This window comes from Echiichthys vipera (genome assembly GCF_963691815.1).
Source record: "Echiichthys vipera genome assembly, chromosome: 4".
In the NCBI taxonomy this organism is placed as follows: Eukaryota; Metazoa; Chordata; class Actinopteri; order Perciformes; family Trachinidae; genus Echiichthys; species Echiichthys vipera.
The window spans coordinates 17,309,660-17,334,064 of record NC_139829.1 but is presented as its reverse complement, the minus strand read 5'-3'; the positions used below and the strand labels follow the sequence as shown (position 1 = coordinate 17,334,064).

Here is a 24,405-nt window from a genome sequence, read left to right as displayed (position 1 = left end):
CCTTGATATAAATATATTCCATTCCCTAAAGTCCTTAGGGGGGACTTCCACAGGAAGTGACTGGAATAGGTACAGAAGACGGGGAAGGACATTCATTTTTATCGTTTCGATTATATTAGACATGTCTAGGGTCAGTACAGTCCATCTATTTAAATCTGCTTTTGATTGTCTTGATAACCAGAACATAATTTGTCCCATATATTTTGGAGATGTCTTTAGGGATCCAAACTCCCAGATATTTAATAGCAGGGGTGTCCCATTTGAAATCAAATCTGCCTTTCAAGTCAATAGACGGTGTAAAATGATATGTGAGTATTTGGGTCTTATGTGTATTCAATTTATACCCAGAGTAGGAGCAGGAACAGTCTCAAAAGGGACATCAATTTAGGTGCACTTCTCTGAAAGTCGGTCAAAGTGAGTAAAATATTGTCTTCAAACAGACTTCTCTTGTATTCAATATCTCTAATTGAAATCCCTTTAATCTCTGGATCCTCCCTTATTGCCTGAGCTAAAGGCTCTATGAAGAGTGCAAAGAGGGCGGGGCTCAGTGGGCAGCCCTGGCTACAACCTCTCTCTAGTTTTATGGATTGGGTTAGGTGGGTTATCCTGACACTGGGGTTCGAATACAGAGATTTAATACACTGAACAGATATATCATTAAAGCCGAAACGTTGCAATACCTGATAAAGGTAGCCCCAACCAACCGAATTAAACACTTTCTCAGCATATAAACTAATCAGTGTTGCACTGTTTCCCTTGACAATATAGTCTACCATGTGGAGTGTTCGTCTAATATTGTCCTGTGTTTGTCTTTCTCGAACAAACTCTGTTTGGTCTGGGTCTATCATTTCAGAGATAATGTGTTCAATCCTTTTGGCCATAATTGAGGCAAATAACTTGTAGTCCGTATTTAAAATAGATATTGGCCTATTGTCCTTGCCTTCCTTAGGGATTATTGATATTACTGCCTTTGGGGCATCTGGCCTTCCTTGAGGGTGTGGTTAAAGCATCTGAGGAGAAGTGGCGTCAACTGAGGCTTGGATGTTTTGAACCATTCACAAACAAATCCATCCGACCCCAGGGTTTTGTTGGTCTGTAGTCGAGAAATAGAACCACTCAGTTCAGCGATTATTATCTCGGCAGTTAGCACATTATTCTGTTGTTGTCCTATCGAGGGGAGATCCAGAGATTTTAGGAACTCATCGATTACTGAGTCATTGGCTTTGTCAGGTTGAGTATATATGTCCTTATAGTAGGCTTCAAAGGCTTGCTGAATTTCTTCTAGCTTATGGCAGACTTTGTTGTTTTTTGGGTTTCTTATCTTGTAGACTTCTTTCTGCTTGTTGCTTACGTAGACTCCAGGACAGAAGCTTCATAGCCTTCGGGCCGGTTTCATGATATTTTGGTTTGGTAAACCTAATTTTCTTCTCATTTTCTACATCATAAATCTGATTTATCTCTTGTTTAGTACAACTTATTTGGGTCCATACTCATGGGTCTTTCTGAGCCGAATGTTGAATTTCTGGGCTCTTCAGTTTTGACTGCAACTCTGCTAAGCGTTTATGTTTCTCCTTTTTCCTATGGGCGGCAAATGCTATGAGTTTACCCCTGATTACTGCCTTCCCATGCATCCCACAGGACATTTGGCGTTACTGTTCCATTATCATTATAATACTTCATAGATACACTCCATAGAGTATTCTTCCTTTTATTATCTAGATGCAGAGAGAGATATACTCTTCAATGGTCCGAGACATCTCTAGCACCTATCTTGCATTCATTTATTCTATGTCTATCTGCAGCTGGGATAAAAAAGTAATCTGGAAATATTCTGCGTGACAAGAGGAATAGTAGGTAAATTGCTGCGTCAGTGGGATGTAGGTCCGTCCATATATCTATCATACCAAATTCCCCTAGCATTTTACGCATAAATACTGAGTTCTGATTAGTCCTCTTGCGTATGTTTGTTGAATCAAGTTCGTGTTGCAAACTAAATTTACGACTCTAGGGCTAATAAGTCAAATATTAAAAAAAAAAAAACATCTGTCATGCCCTGGTGGCATATATACATTTAGCAGAGTGACTTCTTTATGATCAATATTGCCTTTGACTAAGATATAACAACCTTCCTTATCTTTGAGCAGTCAATTGCAACCAATGGAGAGATGTTAGAGCGAGGGGGCTGCCAGTGGCCGGCGCCCCGAGCAGTTGGGGGTTCGGTGCCTTGCTCAACAGCACCTCGGCAGTGCCCAGGAGATGAACTGGCACCTCTCCAGCCACCAGTCCACACTCCATTCATGGTCCACACAGGGACTCGACCCAGCAACCCTCCGGTTCCCAGCCCAGTCACCTATGGACTGAGCTACTACCCCCCGGTCTCCAGGACTTCTAGTCCTGGAGAAGGACTTTCGGGCAGCACCAAGGTGCTTCTGGAAAACCATTCGACATCTCAGGAGGGGGAAACGGGGAACCGTCCAAGCTGTTTACAGTAAGGACGGGATGCTGGTGACCTCATCTGATGAGGTAATCGGGTGGTGGAAGGAGCACTTTGAGGAACTCCTTAATCCAACTAACACGCCCTCTTTTGCAGAGGCAGAGCTGGAGGCTGATGGTGAATCATTGTCAATATCCCTGGCGGAAGTCACTGAGGTAGTCAAACAACTCACAGTGGCAAAGCTACAGGGATTGATGAGATTTGTCCAGAAATGCTGAAAGCTTTGGGTTTGGATGGGCTGTCTTGGTTGACACGTCTCTTCAACATTGTGTGGAAGTCTGGGACAGTGTCAAAGGAGTGGCAGACTGGGGTGGTGGTTCCTCTGTTTAAAAAGGGGGACCAGAGGGTGTGTGCCAATTGCAGGGGTATCACACTACTCAGCCTACCTGGTGAAGTCTACTTCAAGGTGCTGGAAAGGAGGTCCTAGAGTCGAACCTCAGATTGAAGAGGAACAATGCGGATTTCGTCCTGGACGTGGAACAACAGGCCAGCTCTTCACTCTCGCAAGGATCCTGGAGGGGGCCTGGGAGTATGCCCATCCAGTCTACATGTGTTTTGTGGATCTGGAGAAAGCATGTGACCCGGTCCCTCTGGAGATACTGTGGGAGGTGCTGGGAGAGTATGGGGTGAGGGGGTCACTTCTGTGGGCCATCCAATCTCTGTACACCCAAAGCGAGAGCTGTGTCCGGATCCTCGGCAGTAAGTCAGATTCGTTCCCGTTGGGGGTTGGCCTCCGCCAGGGGTGCGCTTTGTCACCAGTCCTGTTCGTGATTTTCATGGACAGGATATCGAGGCGTAGTCGTGTTGGGGAGGGGTTGCAGTTCGGTGGGCTGAGGATCTCGTCTCTGCTTTTTGCAGATAATGTGGTCCTGATGGCATCGTTGGTCAGTGACCTTCAGCACTCACTGGATCGGTTCGCAGCCGAGTGTGAAACGGCTGGGATGAGGATCAGCACCTCTAAATCTGAGGCCATGGCTCTCAGCAGGAAACCGGTGGATTGCTTACTCCAGGTAGGGAATGAGTGTACCGGTCAATCTTCATTCCTACCCTCACCTATCGTCATGAAAGCTGGGTCATGACCGAAAGAACGAGGTCTCGGGTACAAGCGGCTGAAATGGGTTTTCTCAGGAGGGTGGCTGGAGTCTCCCTTAGAGATAGGGTGAGAAGTTCAGCCATCCGTGAGGAGCCGCTCCTCCTTTGCAATAAGGAGCCAGTTGAGGTGGTTCGGGCATCTAGTAAGGATGCCCCCTGGGCGCCTCCCTAGGGAGGTGTTCCAGGCACATCCAGCAGGGAGGAGGCCTCGGGGAAGACTCAGGACTAGGTGGAGAGATTATATCTCCACACTGGCCTGGGAACGCCTCAGGATCCCCTAGTTAGAGCTGGTTAATGTGGCCCGGGAAAGGGAAGTTTGACCCGACCCTGGATAAGTGGTTGAAGATGAGATGAGATGAGATGACCTTCAGTTATCCCATAAACGCTGATATTATTTTGCCGTGACTGAGCCTCTAAATCAGTCATCTTTGTTTGTGTGGATTTATGTATCCGCTGCATTTGTCAGAGTGAATCTTCGAGGCCAAGGTTGCGCTCCTCAAGCATTGCCTTAATCTCTGTGTGAATACTAGCTATCAGGCTGGCTTCAGCCGAATCAAGTCAGGCCGGGCTAGGTGAGCTAGCAATAGCGTCATCGTCGCTCTCCGCGGGTACTTTATCCAGTTTTCCAGATCTTGTGTTCGTTTTACTTTTAGCTCTGCTGGTCTTGTCCCCTTCCATTGTTTAAAAACTGTCTTGGCACAATAAGTTAAGGGGAGTTAATCTGCATTTTAGGGAGAGCGTTCAACCATGTAGAACTTTTAGAAATATCAGGAGGAAAAGACAGGTTTAGAGGACAGATCAACGACCAGAGACTATAGGAGATACCTGCAATTAAGGTGACATTGATTATGTTTGTTCAGAAATTACCCATGGAATTATTCTGTTAAATGTTTTTCTTTCTTTTTAAATGTCAGTGTGACTACAAAACAAAGAGCTACTATATCCCTGATCACAGCCCCACAGAAGATGCATGAACTAAGACGCATATAATCGAGCAAATCCACATACATGAAAAATACAAGAAAATAGTCAAACTTTATGTGATGATCATACATCCGTTAAATGAATTGGGACAGATGTTTAGACTCATACAGTGTGCTTGCCATAAAGTTAGAAACCTATACACACGCGCGCACACAGACACACACACATACATATACACACACACACACACACACACACACACACACACACACACACACACACACACACACACACACACACACACACACACACAATATCTCACAAAAACATCCTAGAATTAATTCCCTTATAGCCATAAAGCTTACTTAAACCTTAATGGATGTCTATTTCTGTTGCTGGTGATGATTTTGTCAATCAATAGACCAAACATGCAAAAGACATGCCTATTTCTTTGAATGACTCATCACCATTTGCATTGAGAACATGACACATGGGATTAAGCCCCATCCTATAACTTCAAATTATGAATTCATAACTAATGCTAGATTCTACTGCTTTCAACCATGACCTCCATATCATTTATGTATAAGAGCAAAAGGAACTCCCCTAATTTTCTTCTTCTGCAGAGATAAAGAGCATGAGAAGAGGGGTTGGGGAAGTGTGTGTGTGTGTGCATGTGTGTGTGCGTGCGTGCGTGTGGGGGTGGACGGGTGGGTCGTTGTGTGTGTGCGCACAAGGACTCACTGTAAGTAAGAGCTCAAGATTCAAGATATTATGCTGAACCCATTAATGAAGAGAGATAACCAATCCGCTACAGCAGAGAATATGGTGTAGGAGTGGGTGTATGCCTTTCTGCCTGTCTTAATTTTTTTTATAATACTTTCAGAGGAATGAATATGTACTAATTTAAAGTCACACCTTTATCTCCATTTCTATTTCTCCAGATATCCGTGGTATTGAAGATTTCCTGGACCGGACCTCTCAGCAGGGAATGGACGTATCCCTTCAGAAGGTGGAATCTAATATCAACATGATGATCACAAGTCTGTTCAGAACAATGCGTGTGGAAGAGTTGCATCGCTACAGGGATACACTACGTAGAGCCGTGCTGTTCATGAGCCCAGCTACTGCCAAGGCCTTTATCACTGAGGTAAGACTTTCTGGTTACAGCGAATATGGAATACACCAAAAACAATCATTCAAGCTTTTTTCACCAGATATCTTTATCATCCCCCTCCACTCAAAAATGTATTTCACTTCAGTTTATGTCCCATGTGTTACATTGACTATACTATTTTTATTTTAAGAGGCATTATGAAAGCTGTTCACTGTGTTTATCTAAATTAAATCACCTAAAAAGGACATAAATCTGCTACTGTATAACCATACAGACCTCCTCAAACATCAGACAGCAACCCAACTCAGCCAGACATTTCTTTGACAGAGAAGGAGATGAACCGGATCAGGCATATCACTAGCTAGTGAAAACATTCAGGCCTTGAATGCCTAGGTCTAACAACGCCGCGCCTGGAAGAGATAGTTTTGAAGTGTTTCACTGATTACAGTGATGTGTGTGTGTGTGTGTGTGTGTGTGTGTGTGTGTGTGTGTGTGTGTGTGTGTGTGTGTGTGTGTGTGTGTGTGTGTGTTTGTTGAGTGAGAGAAGGAGAGGAGAGTAAACATGGGCATAGAAAAATAATGGACAGCGGACGTTCCCAAGTCCATGCCCGAGCGCCAAGCTTGAAACAACAATAGAAAAAACATCGGAGACATTGCACAAAATCTTTGAGCAGAAGAGTTGTGTCTCTGCCGGAGCCTTGCACTGGGCTCTATGGAGACGGGACCTAACCTGCTGGAGGTGTTTCACAACGGCTCTTTTTTGCCGCTACCTTCTCCTGCCCATAACTCGATTTTGGTCAGTTATAAAATGATGACCACTTACATTCTTTTAGTAGAGGGTCTGAAGATAATTATGAGCCCTTTGATTGGTACCCAAAACATTTTGTTGGAGGTGATCTCCTCTTCCCCGCATGTATGGGAGTGAATGGGCAAATCTGCTTCCGGGCACAGGACCGCCACTTAAACAGGCGTATGCTGCAGTATTGTGCTTTGAGGCTAAGTCCATGGTTGCATACGACAAGAGCACCTGTCCTGGGGACCTGAGAGAAACACAACAGCAGATAATAGTATATAATGCAGTAAAGACTAGCACACTGAGTTCAACTACTCCATTGTCACACTTACATGTCCGCCATACACACACACACACACACGCACACACGCACACACACACACACACACACACACACACACACACACACACACACACACACACACACACTTTCCCACCCCCTCTGCTCATGCTCTTTATCTCTGCAGAAGAAGACAATTAGGGGAGTTCCTTTTGCTCTTATACATAAATGATATGGAGGTCATGGTTGAAAGCAGTAGGCTCTAGCATTAGTTATGAATTCATAATTTGAAGTAATAGGATGGGGCTTAATCCCATGTGTCATGTTCTCATCTCAGTTTAATTAAAAGTGACCTCAGAAAGAGCAATCACAATCTAATTTGGTTGGAGGCATGACAGGGAGGGGGTGAAAGATGGAGTGTTATTGTGTGTCTTTGAGTGTGTTTGTGTTTTTGTGTGGCTGTGTGTGTGTTTGTACCGTCGCCTTGTTAGTGTACTATTATATCGAAGTCAGTACACTGTTCTGGCCAGAATTTGTCTCAAGGTTTCGCTCTCTGGTAATGTGTTTAGGAAACATTTAAGCCTGCTTTAAGTACATTTTTACCACTAGAGAGCAGAAAGACTTCTGGGCCAAGACTTCCTCTTTCAGGCAACAGTCATGTCCATTGTGTTCTGCCTCTTTTGCTCTCAACTTGGACTGTTTACCTGCATGAACCCAAAACCTGCTCAAATGTTGGTGAATGTTGGTAAATACTACTCAGACTGCAAACTAAAATCAGACAGCTTCTGCTACCCAAATCTTGTCCCGTTGCCTGCAGGGTTAGGGTTCACTGCAAGTACATTATTTTCCTCATTTAGAAAAAAAATCACTCACTCTGATCTACCTTCACTTGTATTACGGATAGATTATTTATTTGAATATTGATTATATATGCATCGTTTTCATTGTTCATTTATTCGTTCAATGAGATCAGATTCATAATGGATGTTCAAAATTGATTTAACTATCACAGTATACTATATGGAAGTGTAGGCCTCCATTTTAGTGTGTGAGTGGAACCATAATTAGAGTTCCTCTCTCTCCCTCTGTTGGGAAGGTTGACAAAGCAGTCCTTTAATCTAATTTAGTCAGACATCAAGTGGAGAGAAGTTTTCGAGATGAAGTGTCAGGAGATGGTAAAGATTGGTAGATAAGATTGATGGTTGAAGAATCTCTCTCTTTCTCTCTCTGGCAAGATGGTGAGGAGGGGTAATAGAGAGAAAGACAGACAAAGACTGAAAGACAGACACAGGCAGGCAGAAAGACAGAGAGAGATGACCGGGACCTTGTCTTTTCTCTATCAGAGTTATTTGTGAGATCATTTGTCACAGAGAGCACCTCCCATCCAGATGCATTAGGCCCTGATGTTATATTTGAACTGAAAGCTGTTCCAAAATTCCGAGACTTGGCAGCAGGAGGAGATGAGAGATATGGCAGGCCTCAAGAGGGATTAGAAGATGGAAGACAATTAAGTGCAAGGAAGTGCCGGAATTTAACCTTCCTCAACCTCAACCAAGAAACTTTTGTGCCTAAATCTTACAAAACCTTAAAGGACATGTTCACTTATATTTTCAGTTATGTCCACAGACGATACTCACATACTCAGAGGTTCACTGTAAATGTTTTCAGTAGGGGTGTGACGAGACACTCAGCACACAAGATGAGACGACACACAATACATGATACACGATATTGGGTTGACGAGAATGAGACAAGGCAAGATTGTGTACGGCACTCACACACGTTAAATATACCCCCGCACTCCCTGGCATAAGGGCCCAGTCCAAAAGGGCCCTGTCTGTCAACATACAGCGTTGTGACGGCCGCCACTTGCTCGTCTCACAGAACAGATACAATTCTATTTTTTTTTAAATATATCAAACCTCATCTGCGTTTTCTCTCAATGTAAATTGGTTTTGAACATATTAACTGTATCTACATTGACTGATCAGCTTAGTCTGTGTGTGTCTGCGTCACTAAGGCTTCCCCTAACTCGATGAGCCGGGTGGTGAAATAAAGGCAATGATTCAGTGAAACACTGTTGATTTATTCACATAGTGACGCCATGAAAACTATTTTGGTTTAGTACATTTTTTTGTCAGTCAGCATGTGAAGGCAGGTTATCCAGCCTCTGTCACTCGGCTCAGGAGCTGCTGACAGACAGCCAAATGGTTCTCCCAACTCATCCTACACTCACCGGCCACTTTATTAGGGACAAGTGTCCACGTGTCCTGCTCGTTAACGCAAATTTCTTATCAGCCAATCACATGGCAGCAACTCAATGCATTTAGGCATGTAGACATGGCAAAGACAATCGGCTGCAGCTCAAAGCGAGCATCAAAATGGGGAAAAAGGTGATTTAAGTGACTTTGAACGTGGCATGGTTGTTGGTGCCAGACGGGCTGGTCTGAGTATTTCCCAAACTGCTGATCTACTGGGATTTTCACGCGCAACCATCTCTAGGGTTTACAGAGAATGGTCCGAAAAAGAGAAAATATCCAGTGAGCGGCAGTTCTGTGGGCGCAAATGCCTTGTTGATGCCAGAGGTCAGAGAAGAATGGCCAGACTGATAGAAAGGCAACAATAGCTTAAATATCTACTGGTTACAACAGAGGAATGCAGGAGAGTATCTGTGAACACACACCACCTACTTTCTAGCAGATAGGTAACAGCAGTAGAAGACCACACTGACAGTTCATCAAGCATCAGGTATGCCTAATAAAGTGACCGGTGGGTGTAAATGGAGGCTTGTAGCCTGATGTTAAAGAAGCGCTAGGGGGCCCACGTGTTTTTCGGTTACGGTGCTGACGGTACTATCTTCTTACAATGCATACATACCGTTCGTGTCTTGTCTCTGTGGCCATTTATCGTCTCAGCCAAGACAAGAGTGGATGGATGGGTCAAACAAACACAGGACTGACACCCAGGAGACCGCTGCTCATATCCTGTGTGGAATCAAAAGTTAACAGTGACTTATCTTAACTTATGTTACTTACATAACCTACGTACATAACTCATAATCCATAAGATTTGAGAAACGTTGTTTCTAGCGGCCTCTTTGTCTTAATTGTAGACGAGCCTGTTCTTTCAGAGCCCTGCATCTTGTCGTGTTCACAGTTGCTATGTGTGTTGACTTTTTGCTCTTTTGTAAACTTTGACATACATTCACCTCTCTACTTCCGGTACATCCCCTATAGTTACCGTCTTTAGTCCTACAAACACATGTTACTGTTACACTCATGCTCTTACTTCAAGCCTGACTTAGTAGTTGGAATGTACCGATTTCCGAATTACAGTTACATAACCAGCAGTGATGAGCTCCCCTGGTAGACCAACCGCTGTCAGCTGTCAACATGGCAGCGCATTTGCATCTAGGGAGGGAATGTCACCACAGACACACAGATTAGAATACTCTGCAAAGAGGCAAGTACAAGTGCTTTCATTAGTGGGTCATATGATCAGTCACCATTGTTTTAACTCACTCTTTGATAGATAGTTACTTAACAGACATTTAAGTAGATGAAAATGTTATGAACTATATATTTAAGTTACATACTGTTTATAACATACTTTACATATGTAAGTCAGGTGACAAACTGACTTATTTTGACCTTCCCTATAACAGGCAGGAACGTCGGACAGACCCAGCTCTATAAGTTATGAGTGGTAAAAGTTATCATGAGCTTCTTGGCTCATTTCTTCATTATTGTGACTTTCTTACGAGTCTGTGTCCTTGATTTTTTGTGATTTGTGAGATTGATGTCCCTGCTTTGATGTGAGCCCAGCAGGAAATATAAGTCAACATCTGCTGGATTCTCATTAGAATGTCTTCTACTATGTACATCCATGCATTTCACCACATACGCACATAGATACACTCTCAGAACCAACATGCTCATTCAATTTTCTGCATTATTTAACATTTTCTTGCTCTGCTGCCTTTTTTCAGTCTAGTACATGTGGGTGAGTGCACCAGCTACTGCCAACAATGCTTTCCGCTGGCACATACATCTCCCTATTCCACCCACGTCATGTAGTCAGAAGTGCAAAGTGGCTTTCTTACCCTCAGACCACTTTGTTATTACAAATATTGCTTGTCATGAGTTATGATTGGCTTTCCTGGACTTACTCAGCTCATGGAGCACCAATAATTTAGGTAAAGAAAATGAAAAACATTACAATTACTGCTGGGATGTTTTCTAATGATGAAAATAGCCATATGATGCTTAGTTACTTTAACATTAAGCATATAAGAAGAGACTGCAGTACATAATCACATAACAGCAGTATAAAATCATACATATTCATATTCTAAACATGTATTATTAATAATACATTTGCGGGACCAGGTTATCAGGAGTGGTTTTAACTTCTGCATTGCCAGTGTCTATTACAGGGAGACTGGAGCTGAGCTCAAACCATAGAAATAGAATTAGATAGAAAAGACATTCCCATTGTTATGTGTACTGTTGTCATTGCGGCAAGTCATGGAGGTGAGGTTTTGCTGTAACGACTAAACGAGCAGTGAAATAGTAATTTTTCGAGGCATAGAGAGCAATCCGCTTAATGAGTCAAAATGAACAACTTAATGCTTCATGCACCCACTATTTTTACATCGTAGGAAAAAACAAACATTACCATTGTCGGATGATTTACAAAGTTTGTTTGGCTCCCTTTCTCTGACCAATGTGGTGTAGGGGCATGGCAGCAATATCAAGCTAGCTAACTAGCTAGCTGGCCAATAGCTAGCTTGCTGGTTCCACTGTGCAATCTTGCTGCATTGGTTACAGAAAATGAGCCTGTGGGCTGTGTCTATCCGTCTGTTGACTCAGTGTAGCTGGGTCTAACAGACCATCCTCAGTGAGACACACTTTACGGCCCCACTCATACGTGTTGTTGTCAACGGGACAAATACCAACAATCATTTTGTTTTTTACTAGTCAAATGACCGCAGCACACACATATGTCCTTTCTATCATATTCTATTTCTATGGCTTAAACTAAAGAGCATATGTCTTGACAGATGCACAGCTTTGCCACAGCCTTTTCACATTCTTTAATTTGTAGGAAGAAATAATGGTATTTATAGGATGTTGTGATACAAACAACCTTTTTTTCAATTTTTTCTAAGTATTCGTATTTCAAAATTAGACTATATTGCCAAGAGTAATAATTTTTCCTAGGCTGAATTAGTCTTCTGTCTCACTACTCTGACACATACACACTCATATACTTCATAATAGATATGCAAAAAAGTGAAAAATATGAATATTTTGCCATTTGATCTCAAAGCGTTAAACATTTAAAGCATTGACATTTTGGGACTATTTTCTCTTTAACTGACATTTCTTAGTTGAAGGAACATCAAATGAGTTTGAGATTATTCCAGAGATGACAGATGTCGTGAATGAAACATCAGGGAAATATTCTGCATACGGCACGTTGAATAATGTATTCACTGAATATAGCTTGTATACACTGCAAAAGTTTTTGCCTATATAAGTAAAGCCTGCTCTAATCACTGTCCACTGTCTTTGATGCCTGAAAGAATAAAAAAATACTAAATAATAGAGATGGTATTGAGTTTGACTGGAGACATAGATTACATAGGGGTCTACTGTATTATGTCAGGAGAACATGGGGTGACAGTTTCATATGGCCCAGAGAAAATATGCTAAGACATTCTACATATTCCACAAAATGTGAAACACCAGAGTATACAAGTCAATACATCTCAGATTGCTGGCTGTTTTTCTTGCCTCGGCTCAGACTCTTGATGAAATGTATTATTCATGTGTATTTGATCATACTTCCAGGTCTGTCTAATTTTTCTTTAGCTGACAGTTCCCTAAACTTTGACTGAATGGCACATTCAGGTTCTAGGATCTATGCTCCTCTCATCCCCTCCCCATTTCTGGAATAGCCTGAAGAAGCATTTTGAACATTAGGAACATGGAAGTTATTTTACTCAGTGGGTGGACGTTTGTTGTATCAGATAGGGTGGGTGGTTCTGCTGGGAGCTGTGTTTTGCTGAAGTTGTTGGCCTAACTTCAAGATTGTACTTTATCTACACTACCTCATATGTGCACTTCTCATACTTTATTTTTTTGTCGCTGAGGTGGGGGTTTGGTTAATACAAATCTTTGAAATTTCTGTCATCTAACGATACCACAATAACATTTGCATACACATGAACACATGATATCATACACATTCGCTGTTCAACTATGCAGTCTTAGTACATAATCATGGAAATGTAAGCACATTCCTTTAAAGCAGAAATAGTATATAAGTTAACCCTAATGTTAAAAATAAATAATTTGGTCATACTGTGTATCAGCATTATACAGGTGATTGATTGCTGCATACAGAAAACTACCTCAGGTACCTCCCCTTTGCTGTATTATTTCTAGATTATTTGATGAAGTGAGAATTATGCATCAAGAGATAAACTGATATCCTGGGTGTTTGTTTGGGTGTTCTGTGATTGGCTGCCCCCTTTCTTTGATACAAATATGTATTTTCTACTTTTTTACTGTTAAATGTAGAGCTCTGTCAAACATGAAAGCCTGTCTGGAAAGTCTGTCGAGATCTCATAGTTAGTGCTGAATGAACTGAGACATTTAAAGTAATACTGTGGCTTACAAACATATTTTATACATCCTTAGTGCAGGTTTAACAGAGAGGTAGTGGAACGAGACACAAAGACCAGAAAGAAAAAGGAGACTGGTGGGAGTTTGGGCCATGAGCCACAATAGAAATTGTCGGAGGATTTTTTTTAATTATACATTTCACATGTTGATACTCTTATATTGTCAGTGCTGTTGATTTCTACTCAAGTGGTCTGCCAAATGGTAATGATTTCCTGTTTTTTTTCATCTATTTTGATTTCAATGAACAACACAGATGAGGCAGGGAAACAAGGAATTGGTCAATTTAAGTAAATTATCAACCCTCATCTAGCCCGGAAACCAGATAATTTCGCCAAGCTTTTGTTACATTAGCTAGGTACTTTTGGCCCCTCTCTCATTAAGATGGAAGTCCAACCAGCTGAATCCTGGACAATCACAACTATTTGTCTCATGTTGGGTGGGTTTAAGATGATGACTTACCAGGCTCATGAAACTCAGATCAAAATGTCAAATGAGGCGGTGTTGATGAAATACGATTCACAAGTATTTTGAATATGCTCCCTTATGTGTAGAATCTGTCTTGTGCAGGGCAATTTTCTTGGTCATGGGTAATTTTCATTCTGATCTGATCACCTTTAAAAAAAAAAAAAGTTGATTCATTCTCTACAATCATCCCTGAGGGGTCGGCATTTGAAATCTTCTACTGCTAATGGAGCCTTAAATCCGATGTTGTGATTTATCCCTGCTCCACTGCCATTGATGAATATGTATTTTCTCATTAACACCCTGTGCATGAATTTTCCACAATTTATAATGAATTACCTCTGATGGATTTTGGTCCTGTGGGCCTAAAATAAATGTCTGTGTGAGGTCTTTCGGGCTGTCAATTACAGTCAAAAAAAGGATTGCGTTTTCTGGATGACACATATTTTATTGTATTATATTATGTTTTATTAAAAAAAAAAGAGACATAATAAGCTTGCAGTCTGTGATATATGAGACAAATTGATCTAGCATCGTTACCTAATCTTTTTATCTTAACATTTTGTAGCCATGTGTGAGCTTATCATTAGGAGTCCAAGCCCGAGGGGGCTGGGGGCCACTTGATACAAGCAGCAGCGGTGCTGCCAGTACAAGCTGTGCCGAAACCGTCCCTGCCACTGAAAGTGCGAAGAAACCTCCTGTTTTTGGTGAAATTATTATTATTATTTTTCTACTGCGCCATCACATTTTTGAGGGGCTTAGGATGCACATAGGCTCACAGAAATTGGCATACAGGTCAGAAGTGGTGAAAAAAGTAATCGGGGTTGGGCGTGGCCAGCGGGCTCCATAGCGCCCCCAAACGCACGCCATGGTTGGGATAAAGTTCTTTTGCTGTTCGTGAAAGTTGATGGGATCATTGCTATCATTTTGAAGAGCACATGTACAGTCTTGGAATTTTTTCACCGGAGAGTAAGTCAGCTATGTTGGATTTTTGCATTTTACGAACACGTTTGAGGACTTTAGGATGCACAAAAACTAACAAAATGTTTCACCCACATTCAAACTAGTAACTCGATTTGATGCCACAATTGGGCTTGGGCGTGACTCTATAGTGCCCCCTGATTTCTTTTAGCATTTTTGAGGTGCTGATCCTGCTCTTAAGCGCACAAAAAGTTGCACATGCGTCATTAGTGTCTAAACGTAATACCTAATATGAGTCTTGGGCTTGTGTGTGTTAATTTGGCTCGAGGGCGCCCTCTTAAATATTTCAAAGTCAAAGCCCCCACCTTTAAATTAGATGTAGACATATGAAATCTGGTAAGCAGATGTAAAGTATGGAGATTAAAAAAGTCCCTCTTGGAGCCATACCCTAAGTCCAAGAGTAAGTCGTCCATTTTGGATTTACTGTGGCATTTGTTCGCAAAGTGAAGTTAGTCGGACGTGTTGTACTTTAACAAATGTCTCCTAGAGAATTTACCCGAGAGACTTCAAATCTTGTAGGTTGCATCTAAAGACCTTTGTGATGATAACTTGCGAAGCTTTTTGATTTATTGGAACGCCCTCGATGTGACGATGTGAAACTTGAAAAAGGAAGTTGTTGTAGCGCAACTTTACATTTTCCAATCTGCCCCAAATTTCACATGCTGGATAACAGTCCAAGCCTGAAGACATCTACATGCTGAAATTGAGTCATAGTCATAGCGCCACCTACTGACAACCGGAAGTTAGCTTTATGTGTCAAACTTCGTCACATTTTGAGGGGCTTGGGATTCTCAAAAACTCACCAAAACTAGAGCACTTGTTATACTCTAAAGTGCACAAAACTTGGCAGACACATGAGAACCCTTAAACATTGTGAAAATATACAGCAATTTGGTCCATGTGTGTTTAGCTGGCTCCATCGCGCCTCCTAATGCCTGGAAGGCCGTAGTTGAAACAAAGTTACTCTGATATTCACAAAATTTGGTACCCACATAGTTTTAATCATTTCAGACGTATTACCCTTTAGCTTTCATTAGCTCCGCCCAACAGGAAGTTAGCCATCTTGAATTTTGTGCAGTGTGACAGCATTTTGATTTCTGGCAACCCCAGGGACATTTCTTTTTCTATAATTAGTTTTTGATCATGTTTGTTATACTGTGTTGAAAATACAGAGTAGCCAGGATTAGTGCACAGAGTGACAATTGTATTTTCTCTGATCAGGGTGGCTGTATTCACCAGGCTGAACATGAAAAGGCCTAGTGAGCAAACAATCCCTCTCATATAAGGAATTATGTAAAAAAACAAAAAAAAAACAACTACTGCTGCATCTAAGCCTGGCCACGGTGAACATTTGAAAGAAAGAAAGTCACCTCACCATATTTAATGGGATGGCTGAGCCTGCGCACCTCGCTGCAGCCGTTCAAAGTCATGTGCTGTAGTTGTAGATAGAGCGCATCTCATCTCTGATGTAACATCCAGTCGGGAACGGTACTTTGATTTCATACAAATAAGAGCACTAAATCCAGCTTCACACAAGTATGTGCTTCATAAAGGAACCAACCGTTTTAGAGCACACAGTGAGATCTCTGGGTACTCATCTTTTGCTCCAAACAAGAATTCCTCCACTGTAACTTGCGAATGTAATCCCTGATGATTTCTGTCATAGGAAAGTTCAATCAGCTGTTCAGCATCAGTGGCAGGCAGGTCCACTGCGCCTGCATCACAGTGAAATGGGTCTCTTACCCAATCAAACTTCGACATATCCATGTCGAGGAAATAGGTGGCAAGGTGCTATTCTAGGCCTTTCAGGTGGCTGCACATCTCCTTTGTGGAGCACTTATTGATGCTGTTGTCTTTTAAAAACTGACTCAGCTGGGGGAAAGGGGTGAAGTTTTCCTTTAAAATGCTTTCTCTCCAGTATGCGAGCTTTCTCCTGAATACGATCACTCATCTTCATGACATTCTTGTTTTTCCCCTGTATGCTTATTTTAAGTTCGTTAAGTTTTCCAAAGATGTCTGTTATATATGCAAGAAGGCACATTTTCTGCTGGTCACACAGAAAGTTGACAAAATCATTTTTTTTTCACATCCATGGAAAATGCCAAAAGTTTGAAAAAACGCTCCAACACGTTACCTCTCTACAACTACCCTGTCTCCGTGTGAAATAGTAAGTTTTCATATTCAGAGGCCATGTCGGCGAACAGTGTTGCAAACAGAAGTGCGCATAGAGGATGTGGCTTGATGTAATTTACCATGGTTATGACCTGCCGCAGTATGTCTGCGATGGGCGCACTCAGTTCTTTGGATGCCAGTTGTTCACGGTGTATCATACAATGATTCCATATTATAGATGGGGCCATCTGAGTTAAGTGTCCGCAAACCATTTCCGTCATGCCGCCATACCATAGACAGAGCTCCTTCTGTGCAAAATCCCACCATACGCTCCCAGGGAATTCTGTTTTTCTCCATATAATCCTGAAGGACATCGTACATTGCTTGTGCAGTCTCATGTCCAGGGAGAGGGAAGCAATACAAAATATCCTCCTGAATTACATTCTCTTGCATGTGACGAACAAATGTCAAAGCATGGGCATTTTTTCCCTCTGTGCTAACATCCATTTGAAGAGCGTAAGCTGGGGAATTGCGAAGTTTTTCCGTCAGCGTGTTCTCTTGGTCATCAGCAATTGTATCAATCCTTCTTTTCACTGTGTTGTCAGACAGTTTTTGAGCTTCTTCCTTCCCGCACATCGTTTTTACCATTTCGATGGCAGCTGACAATATTAATGTCTCAGCAATGGTATGCGGCTTCATAGCCATATCAATGAGATAGCTCACCTCCAAAGACGCTTTCAGGGCCCGTTCACTAACAGCTGCTTATTCAGCTAGGCAAATTTATTTTCGAAAAAAGATCTTGGTTTGTCGACATGCTCCTTGTGTGTTGTCTCAAAGTGTCTTTTGAGTTTGTTGGGTTTCATACTCTCAGTAGACATTTCGTCTTCTCCTTGTTGCTTTCCATCACACTTGTAAACTGAATGAAACTTTGTTCATATTTTCTCTGTCTCTTTGTTGTCTGTCCCTCTGTTCCTCTTGGAGCTGTTTTTGCAGGGCCAGGGCCAGGCGGGCAAATTAATCTTTCCATTTTGTTTTGTTTTTTTCCCCGCCTACTCTCACTGCAAGTTTGGTTGAAGCCTGCGTAACTCAAGTAACGTAACTATGCAGTGACGTGATCGCGGTGGTCAAAGCTCAGATATTTGTATATGCTGCATTTTATTTGAAGAAGTTTTAAATTAGTGAATGTATAGAAGACAGTTTTAGATTATTTGTTGTGTTTTAATTTTTTTTTAAAAAGTAATAAAAACAATTCAGTAATATTTTATCAGTTACTAGACATTTCCAACGACCCCATTTAAATTTCAGGTGACCCCACATGTGGGGTCGGGACCCCAAGGTTGAAAAACTTTGCCTTAACCTATGTGAACCTATGTGATGTAGACCATGCCCATTTCTGCATAGAATGTACATTTCGCAGGATTGCAATATATATGCAAAACTTGCTTTTTCAAACTCCTGCTAGACCGAGTGTCCGATCAAGATGAAACTTTGCACACTTAATATTTGGATGGTCATGATATAAAGCTATCAAAATAATTTTAATAATCTTAAAAATGCTTAAATTATAAAGTAAAAGCTTCCTGTAGATTACAATCAAAACAGGAAATGCTACTTATCTCCCCCAGAATGTGTAGAATCAACGTTAAACTTGGTAATCCAGTTTCCCATGAACTACTGAGGCCTGCTACAAAATTTGACAACAACCAACCACTGGGTGGCGCTGTTATGCACAATCCAGTACATCTTCTCAATTATAAATCGGTGAAACAGAAACTTAGAACAATAGTTTCTCATGCTCCCCTGAGGCTCTCAGAAAAATATTACTTTAATCAGCAAGTAAGTAGCACTGTTAACAATATCACTCATACTGAAGCAATAACCCTGCAAGTCATGGAAACAAAACTCACAGGAGAAGTATAGACTGGTGCCCACAAAACACACCAAAAATGACACGTACTTGACCAGCTTGCGCTATAATCAAGGAAAAGGCTTTTTGGCCTCTAACTCCCACATCATATATCGCAAATGTCTCACATCCAAGAAGTCTCTCAACAGCACTAAATCTTGTGATACAGGCCAAAGCCATTCCACCAAGTATTTCTTCCTCAAAATCGCAAAAAATACAAAACCTATTTTTTCAAAACTCTTTCAAGGCTGAAAGTGAAATCACCACTAAACTTTAGGAATTACACCTGGATCATCTTAGAAAGTTAATTAAAGACGGTCTAGTTTATTTCGTGTTTTTTCATATATTTGAGTGCCTTATATCCTTCTTCACTAAGGTGCTTTAATAACTTTGGTGTAGATTTATAATCTGGCTGACTGATAATTACTAATTGTTCGGAGTACTCTTTCCTCAAGAATTACTGTATCACTGGACTATAAGACTAAATGTCAATGTCTTTTAAAATCAAGGGAAATTGGAGAAATTCCAATACAGAAATATTTATCCCTGTGATTCAGTAAAGTCTGATTCAATTTTCGATATGCTCTTGCTTAGTGACATATCAAGTTAACTTTTACTCAACTTTTCCAACATTTACCACTCACCTACAGAGAGCAGTGGGTTGGGCGGGCATTGTCACAATAAACTGAAGGGTAGACAATGACGGTGATTTGTGGGTAGATTGAATTATTTTACTTAATTCTGAATTCTTCTTTTGGCATACACATGATATTATGCATCATTCTTGTGATATCGTTGCTTTGGCAATGGAGCATGAGGAGCAAAAGTCGATGCAGGTAATTATGGTTCATGTTGTAGGGGGTGTAAAATGGAGGGGAGGAGTTTGCAGATAGACAATGTCAGAACAGAAGCCTACAGTACTGAGGTTAACTTTAGTAGAGAAGGCATGAAAAATTACGTGAAAGCACTCTAACAGGAAAGTAGGTAGATAGAGAAAGATGTTGAAGCATGCACTTAAATAGGTAAAATGACAGGGTGAGAGGGGTAGGGATTAACAAAGATTTAGGTGTCTTCATATGCATTCAAATTGATAAATGTGGGGCCTTATTTTACAAAACCCCAAAAACTAATGGACTTCCTATCAACTACAATGCAGATTGCTTGTAGAGTAAAGTCTAAACCTGCTCTGTATGAAAAGTGTCATGAGATAACTTCTGTTATGATTTGGCGCTATATAAATAAAATAGACTAAATTTTACATTTTTATTACTTGTACCTTTCTGACTTTGAAATCTGTACTTGTTCCTTAGTACAGGTCAGTGGAAAGTGATTTAGAAGGGTGAGGCAGAAAGGAGGGAATGATAAGGAGACATAAATGCATGATATAGAGTGTGAATGGTGAACATACAAAGGGCAAATTAATTGAAAAGGTTAAGATAAATGGTGATGAAGGAAGCAGAGGTATACTCTTTTGTAGAGAACAAAGAGGAATCAATGAAAGAGTTTGAACACACACAGAAGCAAAACTGTCATCCAAACTAAAGTGCTACATATCGATATTAAAGGCATTGTATCTTTTTAAAAAGTGGCATTTAGATTGTGTCATCAAACACACACTTAAAGCCTCCTTCCTAACTAATAGCTCTACCCTATTGTTCTCTAAAAGCACACATCAAAATTGGACAGCACTATTAATGACAGCAGTGCAACAAATAAAATGTTTTGCATTAATCATATGCCAGCTTATCATGCACAGTTATACAGGTAGCAACCATAATGGCCATGTTGATTGACATTTGATGGTAAATGCCAAAAATGCTTATTTAAATACACTAAAAAAATACTCTCAACCAAACTGAAATGTCAGAAATCTTTTTGAAGCAGTAAGCAGGGATCAGATATTCGGAGACCTTTCCTTTCATGGGAAGCATGACATACTATGAAATGACAGGGGACAACTTCACTGTTCCATTCCACCATTCGAGAGATGGGTAAATGTGTGCAAAATCAGTGCTAAATCAGTGTTTAGTGAACAACCCGTTCTACCAACCGAACCACAAGTGCCCCCATGTCTGTTTGGTTGGGCCATTCTAAGGCTTTAACTGTGTATTCAAACTGAGCATTCCCTGACAAAAAACAAACAAAAAAACTATATAATTACATACATTCTCATAAAACAGACAGACACACACACACACACACACACATACACACCTTGAGAAAGAGAGAGAACGATAGCATTCTCTGCCTTCCACTTTCCAGTGCAGTTAAAAGGGCACTTCAAGGGCTCGGCTGTAGCTCTCTCCTTGAACTTTATCATCAGACAGAGATGGCATTATGTTCTTATCTCAACAAACAGGGTGTGGGTGTGTGTGTGTGTGTGTGTGTGTGTGTGTGTGTATGTGTGTGTGTGTGTGTGTGTGTGTGTGTGTGTGTGTGTGTGTGTGTGTGTGTGTGTGTGTGTGTGTGTGTGTGTGTGTGTGCGTGTGTGCGTGCGTGCGTGCGTGTGTGTGTGTGTGTGTGTGTGAGCGTGATGTGCAATGACATTATGGTTTTATCTGTGCACATGGAGCTGGAAGCACAATGATTATAGAGCATTACCACTAAAGGACTGAAAGTGTGAGTGTGTGTGTGTGTGTGTGTGTGCGTGCGTGTGTGCGTGCGTGCGTGTGTGTGTGTAAGGAGCACCAAAGGTGAGCGCTTTTGGCTGGCTGCCGCTAGAACAGCCACTAATGGAGATACCAGTAAGTACTTTAGAGATGATACAGATTTGTGTGTTTGTGCCCATGTATGTGTATGTCTTTCTGTGAGCTTGTCATCACACTTTTTTTCTGTTTCTCAATGTGCTTATCTGGCGTCTCTTTTCCTCCTCTCTCCTGTTTTCTTGGTGTGTACTCAAACACTTACATATGTGCCAACACAAGAACTCACACAACCTTGACCTTACCTACACATGCACTCTGTGCCCTACAAGCATATTTTAGCACACTTCTCTGCCACCACCATGTTTCTACATCTTTAGTAATCTTGTCTTTATCATTGTATTACCCCTCAAACAAAAACTCACACGCATGCACACAGTCTATATGTGTCTCTGAATTCAGGCCACAGGTAATGATATCAAAAGATGACACACACCTATACACACAACAAGACATTCTTCATGAGATAGGAAACGAAGGTGACAATGTGGTATTTAGAGAAAAACAATATTATAAGTGTGTAATAAGTGTGCAAGATGTGTAATAAGGCTCTCCTTCCTTTCCTCTCTATACTTCCACTGCCTCGATTATGAAACATGTTTTTGGGCTGTTGCATCCTATGGTTATTCCTGTGCTTAGTTGGAATTTATGCTATTGAAGATGTTGTAGATATGCAATTGGAATTGTATTGGGTTTGAAGAGAGACAGATAGGAAATTAGAATAAAAAGATAAAAGACAGAGATGAAAAACAATGAAATCAGAAATGAAAAGGGGCAGATTATGTTAGAGAAAAATGCCGACATAGAGAGTGTAAAGTGAAGAGGGAAGGATGACCCTGGAAGGGATACTCTCGGAAAAGGTGTCGTAACCAATAAAAGCATGGCATGTTTAAGAGAAGCCACAGAGTTGCTGTAAGTACAGCACCTTGTTAACAGCTAACAGTAAAGCAGGATGCTTTCTTTTCCTAAAGCCCCTTACTGTGTATTGCTGAATGACCACAAACAACATAGTAGCTTTTTAGAGGAGCATCTGACATCTACACAAATATTTGACTTTGTTCACCACATTGAGCACTTGGTCAGTCATGAAGAATGACATAAATTGTTGCTTCTGAACACTCATTTTAGAGTTAAATTTATTGTCATACTGCACACCAGATCTTGAGATGACTGAGAAGTTACTGTAAGCCAGCACTATAAGAAATAAAGGATCAATTAGTTATCAGCATACATCAGATGGTTGATTTTTCTTTTGTCGAACGATGCATATCATCATATCGCACAGTCCTATGTGTATGTTATATGGAAATATATTCTTCCTTGTTTCGGTAACATTCATAAGGAGTTTGACCCCAAATATTTGCCACACACTATTCCCCTGCTTAGATCTGTCGTGGAATCCCCTTCACCATTGTTATTAACATGATTACGATTATCTAGGTCTTGTTTAGCTAATAATGTCTGTTGTGTACCCATTGTACACACAGAATATCATATCTTTCATAAGGTTGTCAATAACAATGCGTCACACACTGTCCCCAGCACTCTGTCCCCAGCACTCTGTCCCCAGCACTCTATCCCCAGTACGCTGTCCTCGACGCAATCCATGCAAGTTATAATTGTCTTAGAACCAACAATCAATTTAGATTTTCTTTGTAACCATTCCCCACATAATGTTCATATTCCATTTAATTCTTGTACATGGTATTTTTGTTGGTCAGATTCAAGTAGCATACTGTATAATCCCTTTGAATCACGCATACAGTTGGAACTGAAAACTGTACCATGATGGAAATTGAGTCAAATCTCACTGTGACCCATGGAGATCTACTGCAATGTGTGTGGAAGTGCAGAAGTGAGGGATAACAGGCACATATGTAGTAGTTTGAGTGGTGTGCATCTGCATTGATTTTTCTTCTGTAAGTAAAAGTTACCTATTTATTTAGTTCTTTAGATTAGTTTGTCACTTGTGATGTCTGAGACATATTGGTCTATCTTTCTTACTAACTTACATAGCAGGTGCATTTCACCACACAGTTTCAGCATTTTCAATGTTACTGATTGGTCCATGGGGAGGGTTGCATTGCATGTCAAAAGCCGATGCCCTGATTGTCCCAGGAGGAAGGAATTCTGAAGTCGATTTCATGTTGCCTTGTGGTTCAATTTTTCATCTCACGTCTCTCTATTTGTTTCTGTCTTGTTTTTCTTGTTCACCTTTCCTTTTTTCTCTTTTCTCCTGTTCCATCATTTACCTTTTTTTACTGTTTTCTTGACTCTCCTTGGTGGTGTGTTGATAACAATGTAGATTTCTCTTTTCGTTAGATACTTGATACTCTCTTTCTCTCTATCACACAAACATACAAATAAAACACTTGCACACATTTTCACAGTTGCAGGCTGTCATGTTATTTCCTAGCTCTAATAAGGTCAGGCTCAAGGTCAAATAGTCTCCATTCCACATGGTCCAGCAGGAAAAGGAGGAATAAAAATGATTTGGATACTGAGGGCAGAAGATGTTACCTGTCTTCAGGGTCAGTTGATCTATTCTCTCAGCTTTGCTATGATTTTAGTGCACAGTTGAACATGACTTTAATTTTGAAGGAGGCGTTTTATGTTGTAGTTCTGTTTAATAACTTATTTATGAAGCGCCCCACATGCAAGGAAAGCAAGTTCTCCTTTACGATTGAGTGTAATTGATATTACTAATAACATCTTTTAGTTTGTCTCAGTAGGTATGCTGTAGATTAAGCTTAGCATTATTAGGTGAATAACAAGGTACTCCTAGACAAGTAAAGAATATATTGAGCTATTAACAAACACCATTGCATCAGCTTTTAAAATACATTTAAA

General features: G+C 41.0%; 1 protein-coding gene across 1 annotated transcript in view; it reads left to right on the top strand.

The window, feature by feature from the left end:
• grid2 (glutamate receptor, ionotropic, delta 2) overlaps positions 1–24,405 on the top strand; it is a gene marked incomplete at both ends in the record, with an annotated part of 511,086 nt that overhangs the window by 308,485 nt on the left and 178,196 nt on the right. The window contains one exon of the mRNA XM_083913146.1: positions 5,455–5,660. Within this exon, the coding sequence (XP_083769272.1) occupies positions 5,455–5,660 (206 nt within the window). The remainder of the gene's footprint in view (positions 1–5,454; positions 5,661–24,405) is intronic.